Source organism: Apostichopus japonicus, chromosome 19, assembly GCF_037975245.1.
Source record: "Apostichopus japonicus isolate 1M-3 chromosome 19, ASM3797524v1, whole genome shotgun sequence".
Lineage (NCBI taxonomy): Eukaryota > Metazoa > Echinodermata > Holothuroidea > Aspidochirotida > Stichopodidae > Apostichopus > Apostichopus japonicus.
The window spans coordinates 3,946,210-3,959,084 of record NC_092579.1 but is presented as its reverse complement, the minus strand read 5'-3'; the positions used below and the strand labels follow the sequence as shown (position 1 = coordinate 3,959,084).

The 12,875-nt window shown below is 35.7% G+C and overlaps 1 protein-coding gene across 8 annotated transcripts in view; it reads left to right on the top strand.

The window, feature by feature from the left end:
- LOC139960271 (uncharacterized) overlaps window positions 1-12,875 on the top strand; it is a 135,413-nt gene that overhangs the window by 70,831 nt on the left and 51,707 nt on the right. The window contains exons 13-20 of one of the 8 annotated variants that reach the window (XM_071958510.1): window positions 552-868; window positions 1,262-1,439; window positions 1,906-2,229; window positions 3,802-4,031; window positions 5,093-5,230; window positions 5,672-5,824; window positions 6,788-6,848; window positions 7,459-10,716. The exons of 1 other annotated variant lie outside the window; for it this stretch is intronic. In XM_071958510.1, coding sequence (XP_071814611.1) covers window positions 552-868; window positions 1,262-1,439; window positions 1,906-2,229; window positions 3,802-4,031; window positions 5,093-5,230; window positions 5,672-5,824; window positions 6,788-6,848; window positions 7,459-7,760 — 1,703 coding nt within the window. In that variant the 3' untranslated portion in view covers window positions 7,761-10,716. Of the gene's footprint in view, window positions 1-551; window positions 869-1,261; window positions 1,440-1,905; window positions 2,230-3,801; window positions 4,032-5,092; window positions 5,231-5,671; window positions 5,825-6,787; window positions 6,849-7,458; window positions 10,732-12,875 lie in introns of those variants that run through there. 6 more of the 8 variants (XM_071958519.1, XM_071958512.1, XM_071958515.1 and 3 more) reach the window with 6 other exon arrangements.

Below are 12,875 nucleotides of genomic sequence, written 5' to 3'. Positions count from 1 at the left end.
AGTGTCTAAGTAGAGGTGAAAAGTAATAGCATTTGGTTTTAGCAGTAGACACACCAAATGTTACTTACGTTAACTTAGGTTATTGGGAAACATTTCATCAACATAAACATATCTGATGGAAAGAAATTTTTATCAAACTGCTGAACCCAAAACATTTCTAAGTCCAATTTGCACGATTCCATTTTTAGTTAGTATGCTCACTTCCTACTTGGTAGCTCAAAGCAACCTTGAAGTTGAAGCTGTATACCAGACCATTATTTATGCACAAGACAAGTGCTTCAAATAGAAAAGTTGCATGCTAGTTGTGGACAGTATAAAACCAATAATTTATTGTGTGCATGCACCAGAGGTTGACTTGCATACCAACGTTCTCGACACAGGTTGCATGCTTCTTGTGGGCCTGTTGTGTACTTGTGCATGTTAGCTGTGAACATTGTTCACAACTGCCACTCAATTAGCATGTGCTTCAGGTGCTCTTATTACTACATGTGATATCTAGTCCTTGTTATATTACTTTGAATGTCAAGTGGATGTTATGTCCTCACTTTCAGGCTTACACAAATACGAAAAGTTGAGAGAAGATGTTGCCAAGCTTCTGGATAAACATCATTGTGCAAAGCTAGGCGTATATTTTGAGCTGAAGCCAGCAGAAAATGATACAATTCAGGAAGCAGCAGAATCTGGAAAGATGCTGATGAAAATATTGGATGAAAGAGAACTCATCATGCCAAACAGAATGATTGGAATGTATGAAGGATTGAAAGCTATTTACTTTAATAAGGTGGCAAGACTGGTGCTGGAATACATCGATACATCACAGGAGAAGAATGGAAAGGAAAACGAAGAGGAAAAAGATGATAACAAAATGGTTCGTGCTTTGTAAAAACTTGTCAAAACTATGAAATTTTAAGCTTGAATCCAAACAATGGTTACTTTGCATAACATCAGGATCTTAAAATGGTTTAGTCCTTTATTTTCTGATGTGAAAAGTAGCCTTTTGCTGTCATGCAAGTCACAAAACAGAAATGAATTAATACTCCCTTACTAAAAAGTCTTCCTTTTACTGGTAAAAGAAACAGCATTTAACTGAATATTTTTGCTTACATAAAGTTATGTTTGTAGAGATCAAGTGCATAGGAAGTCTGTGTAGAATATTCACTGAAGCCAAATCAAATGCAGTCATTAGTTGTACATCATGATGAAAGTATGATCAAAGATGTAGATTTGATAAACAAATTGTAATATTTCAACATTGTTTCAGGTAAAAATTCCAGAGAAACAGGAATTAATCTCAAAAAGCGAATCAAAATCGTCGGTAAATTTCACAATTTTGATAAAAGAGGGTTACAAGAGACTGGATGTCCAAAGAGCCTTGAAATTGTCTAACGGAAAACTGGACTTGGGAAGACGGATATTGCTACTAGCAAAGGAAGAGCATGGTAAAGTAACCCTATATATTCAGCTACATGGATATTTCTTTTACATTTCTTTTTCATATAATTAACCTCAATCTCATATGATATTCTAGGACCACATTTCAAGCCCTTGCTGTTTCACTGTTTATGAAAAAGTATTTTGATTTATTTTAGTAGGAAAATTAATCACAAAATAGCTACATAAAAGGAACATGATATGACCAAATAAACCTAATTCTTGTTACTGTCAAGTGACCTCTTCTCTTCTATATCTGTTTTCATTAATCAGGTCAAACATTTCATGTCTAATGTTCATGTCGAAAATTTAAATTTATGATCATTCTTAATTATTTTGTTTGTACAAGTAGAAAGTAAAACAGTTTCTTGGTAAAGAGACTATTTTCATAATATGTGTTGAAACAGTTTATGCATTAACATATTTTTTATTGAGATGTCAAAATCCTTGAAATATATTACTTTTCTCTTCCAGAGAGACTTCCTTTGTTCCCAGGATCTAATCTTTATAAAGAGCAGTACTTTGATCATCGTGGAGGAGAGATGTTTATCGCAGGTGTTATTCTCATTATACCAGCTGGGGCACTACACACTGGAAGGATTGTTAGTCTGTGGGTTTCTACTGAACCTGCCATCAATGGACCTTTCCCAAAGAAGAGTCTAAGATTGACCCCTTTTGTGAAAGTTGGTCCAGAAAGCCTTACTTTACACAAGGCTGTCACTTTGATTATTCCACACTGTGCTTTTACTCCAGCTGACCAGACGGGTCTTGATGTTTACTCTGGTGTATTACAAACAGGTGTGTTGCTGTTTCTTTTGCATTGTGTTTATTAGTCCATTGATCATTATATTTAGTTACTTAAATTTGTTGTATCAACAGAGGTATGTACATGAGTTTAGTGTGTTTGTATGTCACCCCGATGTACTGTTTATGCTTGCTTCACTGTATGGCTGACCACTTGTACAACCGCTTGCATATTGAATAAACTCCTACTTTGGAAAATGCAGTACTGTATCTACACTATTAGATTCTAAACCTGAAAAACTGCAAAATTAAAGCTGGGATGAAAGTAGCACCTGATTTGTGAAAGCACCTTAGTACAAGAGCGCTATATTGGCAAGAAAATCACTGAGCCTTCTGGGTGTCCGGTTCTGTGTAATGTTAACATCATTTTCTCAAGAGGGAGGGAGGTTCGAGTCACTCCCAGATTAACGTATGTCGTCCAGTTACAGAGTTGTTAACAATAAACAATTCATAATCATGGACGTTAAATATGAATGTAAGAGACTGACTTCAGTCAGCTTGCGGCTTTGATAAGCCAATGCGGCTTCTTCGCGAGTTCCTGCTTGCAGGAGGATCTAATATACATACATACATACATTGTCCCACCAAATCATGTTTGATTCCTTGCTGCAAATAAAAGGAATCTATGCAATGGTGATGGCTTGTTTGTGTGACACTTGCTTGTAAACACTGTAACTCACAAATTTCATGGTTGATGAACTTCATACTTGGTATGTGGATCTGTCTTATTAAGAACAAGAACCCTATTCTATTCTGTGAAGGTGCTATCTCAAAGAGTACATTTTTGTTGTACTTCACACCTGGTATATACATCCAGCTAGGTGAGTACAAGAACCTTTTGAAATTGTAAAGGTGAAAGGTCAGAGTCTGAAAACCTTGTAAACATGATATCTCAAAAAGTACATCTTTCTTGAACTTCATACATAATATGTAGACTAGCTTGGTGAGTGTATGAACCCTATTGAAATTGGTAGAGGTCAAAGTCACATTAAATCAACAGCTGTCAAAATCTGAAAACCTTGTTAACATGATTACTCTAAAATCAAAGCTACAATTAATATGGGAGATCTCTGATGCTATGATTTCTTTTCTGGCTTTCACTTAATTTATAAACAAATTTAACTCACTTGCTCTGCCTTAGTCTGGTAGGTATGTGGAATTTTTAGCAAATTGTATGACAAGGAATCACAAAGCCGACACGTTGTTCCAGGAACACTCCTCTTCTCAGTAGTACATTGACCGGTTGACCTCAATCATTTGTTCCATCTTTAGGTAGAATTAAACAAGATAATTGAAGGGGCGAAAGTTCTCCAAGCTATGGGAAGCTGTAGTTAGCAACACAATTTATCTGGCAATCTTGCAATTATACATTAAAAAAAAAAAAAAAAAAATTGAGTTAAAAACAAATTTGTACTGTTTTGATGTTCTTTTTATGCAGTGTTGCATTTTCTGACACATGACTGTCTCTTTAAAATCATCTATGGTATATTTTAGGCTTGGTGTTCTACCTTTCACCATGTTATAAATACTTAACTCGCAAAATAGCTTTTTTTTAATCTCCTTTAGATAAAATTATCAAATGGAGCCAAGAAAGGAAACACCTCAGCTGCTCTATGAATAGTCAGCACTTTGCAGTTGAAGCTGAGAAACCATGTCTCATTGGTCTTCACGTCCCTTTCATACCCAAGATGTTGAAGCGTGTATGCGTGTTACCGATTGTAAACAGAGTTTCTGTTTCGGGGAATCAATTGACAATTCATATTTGGTTTCATAATGATGACTCACTGGAACATAAAGTAAGTAGTAGTTCTTTTCACTTCAAGTGGTATTGCAAATTATCTCACAGATTCTAGTTATTTGCCTTAATTCAAACTTAATTGATGTCAAAGTTACTTAATAATAATCAGCAGTTACTTTTACGTCACTTAAGTGACCACACATTTGGAAGAAACCTGCAAGGGCTTATGGATTACACCTCGGGTGGCTTCCAATTCAACATTTAAACTCAAAAGGTGGAATCTTTTCAATGTAAGATTAGCTGGTTCAGGCTGTCTGTGGTCATTGATGGTCGAAAATAACCTTGTAATCGACAAAACACACTGACCAGATGTCCTATAACAAACATTGCATGTTCAATATTTTTTGTCTGTGGTCATTGACAACTGATAACAATTTTTGTAACAGACGCATTTGTGAATACGTACGCCTTGTCCAATATTACAGTGAAGAGTTTATATTTTTCAGAACATAGGCCTTGAGACATTGAATGTATCTTGAAGACAATCAATGTATAATAATAATAATATGTATAATAATAATAATGTATGTATGTATAATAATATGTATGTATAATAATGTGTGTATAATAATAATTTATGTATAATAATAATAATATTATGTATGTATAATAATATAGTAAATATGTATAATTATAATATTCATAATAATAATAATAATAATGTGTAATGTATAATGTACAATGTATAATAATAATAATAATAAAAGCTCCCTGCTTTCAGTTTATATTTCCCTCATTACGTGGGGATTCAAGTCACAGGCTTGTGTTGTAAAACATAGCTCAGTGTTTGATAACACATTAGTTGGTCCAGTTAATCACCCATAAAAGAAATTGGACAGAAAATCTGTACAGAGAGGTAGACCTCATTGCACTCCATATATCAGATAATTATGCTTGTTTTACCAATGAATGGTCACAACAGTTAATGAGAGGGTCATACTAGGGAGCTGTTATTGCTTCCTGATCATCTATTGGACAAGTAAGCAGAGTATGCATTGATGGTAATGTTTAAATAAACATTAATTATTATGTAATATTGTTTCATTTCTATTTTAACAGAGCCTTATCAATGAAGAAATCTATCAGCAGAAGGGATCCATAATTAATGATCCTGTCTCTGTTCAACTCAAGTCTATGACTTCAACTTTACATGTTAGCACTAACTCCAGTTCCTCACAGTGTAACCCAAGAAAAGTGGTTAGTAATGTCTGTCAAATATTCTTATTTATTTTTATCAACATGTAAAGAAAGCAGGTAATTCCTGTTCCACAGGTAATTTCTATTTGTTGGAAGAATAGTTTTATGCACCTGTTGAGTAGTATGTAATAATGCCAGCATATGTTGTTATATTGTAAACTGTTTTACTACATTGATTACAAATCAACATTTCATTTGTAATATTGAAACTCTTCCTTTCTCAATTTTTAATGATCCTCAATGAGGGTATCAGAGTACGGTAAAAGTTACCTCGTAGGTTTAAATTTATACATCTGGGTGAAGAGGGGCTGTTTAGCTCAAAAGCCTTGCCCAAGGTCACAGATTAAAACTCCGTGCAGGACTGGAACCTGTAATCCTTGGACTTTCAGCATATTTAATTTAACTACTTAAATGTCAACTTTTGATTACTCTCTTTCAAAGGATGTTGCCATGGAAACCCTATGGTTAAAGAACAGACACAAGATAGAATTCCATCTTCAGTATAAAGGGATCGAAGATACTGTCAATCTGGAAATAGAAGCAAAATATGGGAAGTTAAGGAAGAATCTTTTCCAGATTAGTATTCAGTTGCAGGTAACTTGATTTTGAATTAATGTAGCAGAAAGAAAGATTTGAATATGAGGAGTTTTTCTGATTTAGTTCACACTTAGTACGGTGCTGAAACTACATAGTATGTACATGTTCTTGCAACAACAATGTTACCTCATTAATATTTATGAGTGGAAAATTGTCTAAAACAGGTTGTAAATGCGATATTTCAACAACTGGTATGGTCATGTTGGTGCACAATGAGAACATTTTCATGATGTCGCCAACTTCATGTCATTAATATTCATCAAATTGCAAGAAATGGCTTTTAACACATGACAAGAACGAAATGTTTCATGATTTCCATCATTGACATATTACGTTTGTCACACTACATTCATACAATCATCCGTGTTGTTTTTTGTATGCATATCATGAATTTTATTCAGTGACCCATTAAATTCTTAATCAGATATCTCTGAAGTAGTATGTCTAATTAGCTTTACACATGTACTTGGATAATATTATGTAAGTATATAGATACATGCTTATGAGATCATAAAATTTGACCTCATTAAAATCCATGTTTATTCTGTTTTTATAGTATGTCTCAAAATGATAACTCATTCCTTTTTATGTTGCAGCATTAGTCAATGGACAATCCTCTTCATTTGGCTGTGCACAAGTTCATGAATATTAACATGTATGGCTTACCACACTATGTATATGTTTAGGCATCACCTATTGAAATTTCTACTCTGTCTGTCTTAGTTGATGAACTGATTTTCATCAATAAAGGTTTGAACTATAATTTTACAATGCCAGCAGAAAATTTTATGACAAGCTGTCTTCAAATCACAAATGTATAGAAAATAGTCCTAATTAGCACATCTTAAAAGTATTAGTTAAACTGCTTCTTGAGACACACTCTTAATTGATAGAGGTGAAATATGCACAAAATAATTTTCTAGGGCAATCATAAAACTTTCCTCTGTTTCCTCTTCACAGATTGAAAAGTTACGACACATTGACCAAATCACATCTCCATTCCAGCTCATTCTACCCGAGTGTGAGTAATTAATTACTTTAGCATTTTAATGCAGCTGAAGATGTTTCATTACAATGTTGTACTCACTACCAGATTTGTAAACTAGAAAAAGGTTCTTTAATATCAAGTTTTGCAAATAGTTGGCATGACAACTACAGCCTGGACTCCTCTTTGCAAAGTAAGATTAGGTGTACACATCTCAAATGTAAGGAATTGTCGGCAGTATGTAAAATGCGGATGTATGAATAGTAAGATTACATGTACACATCTTATATCAAAGGATTGCACCTAAATTATGTTAAGTATTGATGTGTGCTTAGGTTTTAAACATAAGTATTGATACCAAAGCAACACACTTAGACTGAGTATTGATACTTTATTCAAGTCTCATTGCAGTGGAAAACAACAATTACTGAAATTCAGCCACCTGCTTTAAATATGCACTCTGGGAGTTAAATCAGATTTCCATTTTAGTCTCATTGAAAACTCTGAGCTTTCAGGTTTATTTTGCCCCTGAGTGTAAGAAACACATCTATGTTGTCTCACATTGCTGGATATTACTTGTTTAAATCAGGATCGGTTTAATTCACTTTATGTAGAGTCGCAATTTACTTTTCTTTCAACCTTACAGCCATCATCAAATCTTTTGATCAGCTAAAGCAGAACGTATCAGAACATCTTGATGTAGACCAATCTACCCTGCTGGCAAATATTTTCCAACTACCTGAAGAAGGAATTACTGATATCAAGAAGCACAAAACACCAGGAACTCTTTTGTTAGAGAAGCTGACCCAAAAATCACTGATATCTCCTACAAACGTCACAAAATTGGAAAATGCCTTAACAGAACAAGGAAATGAAGAATGTGGAAAACTTGTCAGAGATTTCAGATGGAAAAATCCTGTAGTTCAAGCAACATTGTGCCCAGAATAATGACTCAAATCATATTGTGGGTTATTGTAGGCAAGTAATGATATGAACATATCACCAGTGGTGATGTAACCAGGAACTTGTTCACTTGAGAGGGGCAGAGGAATTCAGTAAGCCTTTCTGTAATCACTGTTAATTACAGTTGGAGCTTATTAAACAGGATTATATGCTGATTTACACCTGTATGAGTGACTTATATACAATATTCTCCTCCCCCTCTTAAATGGTTATGTATGTAAATACTTTATGTGACTATTTACTTTATTCTTGGCTTTAATAAGCAAACAATTACAAGTAACTTATACATTCATGTCAGCGTGTGTTTGTGTATGCTGTAAGTTTGGTTTCGATGAGAATCATAATCAATGCAGTCATGATGACTTGTGTTTGTGAGTGGATGTGACGGCTAGATTGTAAACATGCTATCTCAACAACCACAAGTTAAGTCATGCTTATGCTGGGTAGGGGGTTGCACCATGATGTGTATAGGTGCCCAATTGTTTGTGGTTCCCATCTAATGAATATTAATGAGTGGGCAGGCTTTAATATGAAACTCATAAAATGTCAATATCTCTTCAACCCTATGTCCAATTCAGTTCAATCTTGGTATCATGATGTAACTACACAGATACCGACCGAAATTCACTGATTTCTTCACAAACATTACAAAATTAGAAAAAGCCCTGACAGAGAAAGAAACCAAAAGATGTGCAAGACTTTTCAGAGATTTCAGAAGAAACAATACTGTGTTTCAGCAACAATGTGTCAAGAATAGATTGATGATGATGGAGTTCTTGCTTTTTAACAAGTTGCTATGAGCACTAAATTAGCAGCATCTTACGTAAACATATTTATTCACAGATTGGAATTGGAAATGTTATCATTTTCAACGCTTAAGCCGTATCATTATTACAGATATATTGACAATATATTTTTCGTCAGGTCAAATGGTGAACAAATTGCTCAAGTGTTTTTTTTTTGGACATGTTAATTCATTTCATGACAGTATTAAATTTTCTGTAGAAGTCTTACAAAACCAAACATTTTTTTTTCTGATGGTAATTGTAACCTTTTAAGTCATTCAGGCAGATGAGTGTGTGCATGTGTTTGTGCATATAACGCCTTGCTTTTAAACATGATATCTCAATAAGAGGAGCTTGTACCAGTCTCATATTTGGTGTGTAGGAGTACCACATTGAGTAAAAGAAGTCTATTGGTTTTTAGAGGAGTTCAAAGGTCATTTGTGGTCACCAGGGGTCAGATTGTGAAAACCTTGTAAACACGATATCTCAAGAAGGGAAGTCAATTTCATATTTAGTATGTAGTTGTGGCAAGTTGAGTTCAAGATCCCTATGTTTTTGGTGAGGTCAAAGGTCATTGGGGGTCACTAAGGGCCAAATTGTGAAAATCTTGAAGACACGATATCACGAAGACATGAGATATGTCATACGTTTTGTGGAGTTGTGACTTTTGTAAATTTTGCACCCTAGGCCCAATGTCCGTCAGTATTAGACACCAAATTTAAATAAGAAACGCAGGCCTAGCCTATGGGTCCAGCCAAACTTCTAGGTGTAAACTATAAAACTAGGGCTAGACCCTAGCGTAGGTCATTTGGGCCCATAGAAATTGAAATATGAAGAATGCTGAGACTATATCACCGTGTGTTTAAGCAGTGAAGCCTTGATAAAAAGTGAGGGCGCTTTGCGTTGTACATATATACATTGCACATTCCACTTTGAAATTGAATTTGATATTACCCGTTTTTTTTTATTTTTTTTAAAGAGTAGGTGTACTTTTCACAACATAGACATGTTATAGCAATCAGGTGGTAAGTTCTATACTCCTGACTTAAGAACCAACTTTGAAAACTTTTTTTCCCCTCTAATAACTCGAGCAAGTGGAGTGTTTAATGCAACATTAAATGTCTAAAAAGTGCCATTCCCGGTATCTGAATAGTACGTAGCAAACATTTTTCTTGCTTGTATTATTTCAGTTCTCCACTCAGTGTGCCATAGCTATCCCGGGAAAAGCCGTCAAAAAATGCAAAACATTAAAATGCAACAACTCCCATTGTCAGGGTCCGAAATGGTTGATATTTTGGGAGTATTTGTGAATGGGTCAGGGATCGTTTCCAAACATAACGGTCATGTGATTCAAGGTCAACAAAGGTCAATAAGTGGTCAAAAACTAGTATTTTTGCAATAACTTGAGAACGAAATGTCCATCAATGTTGGGAGTTACGCTATTGTAATCCAATAACCATTGACCTGTATTAGTTTCTTTCAAGTTGACTATTTTTTAATTTCAAAAAAATTGTTTACTACTGAGTGAAGCGGTTTGTTTACAAGCGACAAAATAGCAAAAAATCTGCGCGGTCATGGTACGGAAGATTGATGGTGCCTGAAAGGCCAACTTGTCAGCTATCCACAAATGGGTAGCGTTTAGCTAATGAAAACTTCTTTGCAGACACATAGAGACCACATAGAGACCAAATAGAGACCACATAGAGACCACATTACTTTTGTGATATAGTGTGTAAGTCAATGCGGCTTTTAATGGGTGTATGCTACCTGTAGCGTTAAGCTTAGTCTGTTAGGTTATGGCTTCATAAGCTTTAGATGTCTAACGTAAGGTCATGGATTGAAGGATAATTCTGCGGGATACCTTAGGCCAAATGCTAGTAAAATGATCATGCCTCATTAGAATTAGAGAGGGATGTGTCTTTTTGTGTGTTGGTTGTATAGTTTGTGTGTACCTCACACAGCAGTTTTACTGAATTTATTGCTTCTGTTGCATTGTGTGGTTGTGGGTTGTGCACACTGTTGCTCGTGTGTGGATATGTAAATGTGGGAAATAAAACTAATTTCTACAGTTTCAGAGTAATATTTTCATTTGGCATGTTTGAGGGGAGGAACGAATTCCCTTTTCTGAGAATTTGATGGCCTGTAAAAGCCATTGTTCTCACTCATTGCCCGTTGACCTCACACTCAATACTCAGCTCTCTGATTAAGACCAGTTTATTTCTAAAGGGATATCGTCGCTGTATTGCTTAGTCATTGGCTGATTGATAAAGCTCAGCTGTTGACTTATGGCAAATACACATACCACTGGTCCAAGTTATTGGCAGAATGAACCTTCGCTTTTCATATTGTTAATTACATATGCTTTATGCAACATATTGATGAAGCCAATTGGCGTATAAGACCATACAGACACTGCCGTTATAAAGGTTCTTGCTTGTTACAGTATTAGCAGAATAGGAAGCAGGGGCGGATCCAGGATTTTGAGAAAGGGGGGGCCGACATCCCGATGGTAGCACTTTAGTGATCTGCGTCCTGGGGGAGGGGTCTAGGGGGAGGGTTTGTCCCCCTCCCCCTTGGAAATTTTTGTTAATTGTGAGTGCTTAGATGCAAAATGGTGAAACATTTCGCCAAAAACTAGAAAAACCAGAAACGTTGCAGACACGCTTTTTTTGTGCACATATTTTTTCTCGATAGACACATACTTAACAACGCTCAACAGTGCATGTACAATGGATACACTATTATTGCGTCGATTCGTTTTTTTTTTTTGGCGCGAAAATTATGACACCAGATTCACCCCAAGAAAAAACATAAAACAAGATATATTCAATGAGATAATTATGATATACTTAATAATGAAAGGAGGGTGTAGGCAGTTTTACACTAACGCAACGTAGTCGCCAAGAACCTGAAGTATTTTTAAGGGAGGGCCCGATAATAAGCGGAAACGGATCACTGACCGAAAAAATTTGTGGACTATTTCTTGCTTCCTATTGTATTAAAACAAAGCACCTATGTGAAAGACACAAATCACATTCTGAAAATTGTGGAAGCCACCCCGTTACCAAAAGCTGTAGTACTTGCTACACTCGATGTCGTCGCCATGTATACCAATACTCCCCAAGAGGAGGCATTAGATATATGTCAAGAAGTCTATGAAAAGGTGGAAAAAAGCGAATATGGAATAAATAAAATATCTTCCATATCCATGCGCAAACTAATTGAACTTATTTTTAACAAGAAACTGTTTCGAGTTCAATAACCAATTCTATCTACAAAAGATCGGTTGCGCCATGTGTAGCCAAGCCTCTCCGGAAATCTGTGATATCGTCATGCATAGACTGGAAAACCAGATTTTACCGACAGTTAGTAAAATCTTAAAATGGCTCCGCTATAGAGATGAAATTCTATTGCTTTACGACGGTTCACCTCAGGGACTTGAACAACTAGTAAACAGGTTGAATGAAATTCACCGCTTCTTAAAGTTTACGGTAGAAATATTACACACCGAGGTAACATACCTAGATTTGAAAATCTTCAAAGGTCCAAGGTTTGAAACCAATGGGTTATTAGACACCAAAGTCTACACCAAACCCACGGAAACCTTCCAATACCTCGACAGAAACTCTGCACACACACTTGCCACTTTTAAAGGCTTCATTAAAGGGGAAGTCTTACGATACGCACGTCTATGTAACAATGAGACTGATTTCTTACAGAGAAACTGTTACTCCGTAACTATAAGAAAGAGGAAATTGCCTCAGCCACGAAAGGCATAAAATTTGAAAACCGTGGGCAATACCTCACTACCAAACCTAAACAAAAGGAACCACCAATGGTGTTCAAGCTAACCTATACACCCCATATCAAAACCACGCATTTGAAAAATGTACTTTTGAAACATTGGCACTTAATCTCGCAACACGCGGACAGGGCGTAGCGAAGTTTTTTTGTTGGGGGGGGGGTGGAGGATTTGATTTGCCGACGGATCTGGAAGATGTGACTGAAATGGGGGAGGGGTCTAAGGGGAGGGGGTGTCCCCCTCCCCTTTGGAAAATTTTTAGTTTTGAAACGTCCTTAGATGCAATCTGGTGCATATTTTAAGTCAAATTTGGCACCGTAGAATTTCCATTTCGATATTATTTTTATGGCAGTCGGCAGAAGAAGAATTAATTGGGACCAATTATCGAACTGTGTTTTCTCTTTCACGGATCGTTGAAATAGTGAAACTTCGTGATGAAAATGTTCAGAAAACTTTCCGGTAATGAGAAATAACAACATTCATTGATATACAAGCGAGAAACGTTAAAAATTG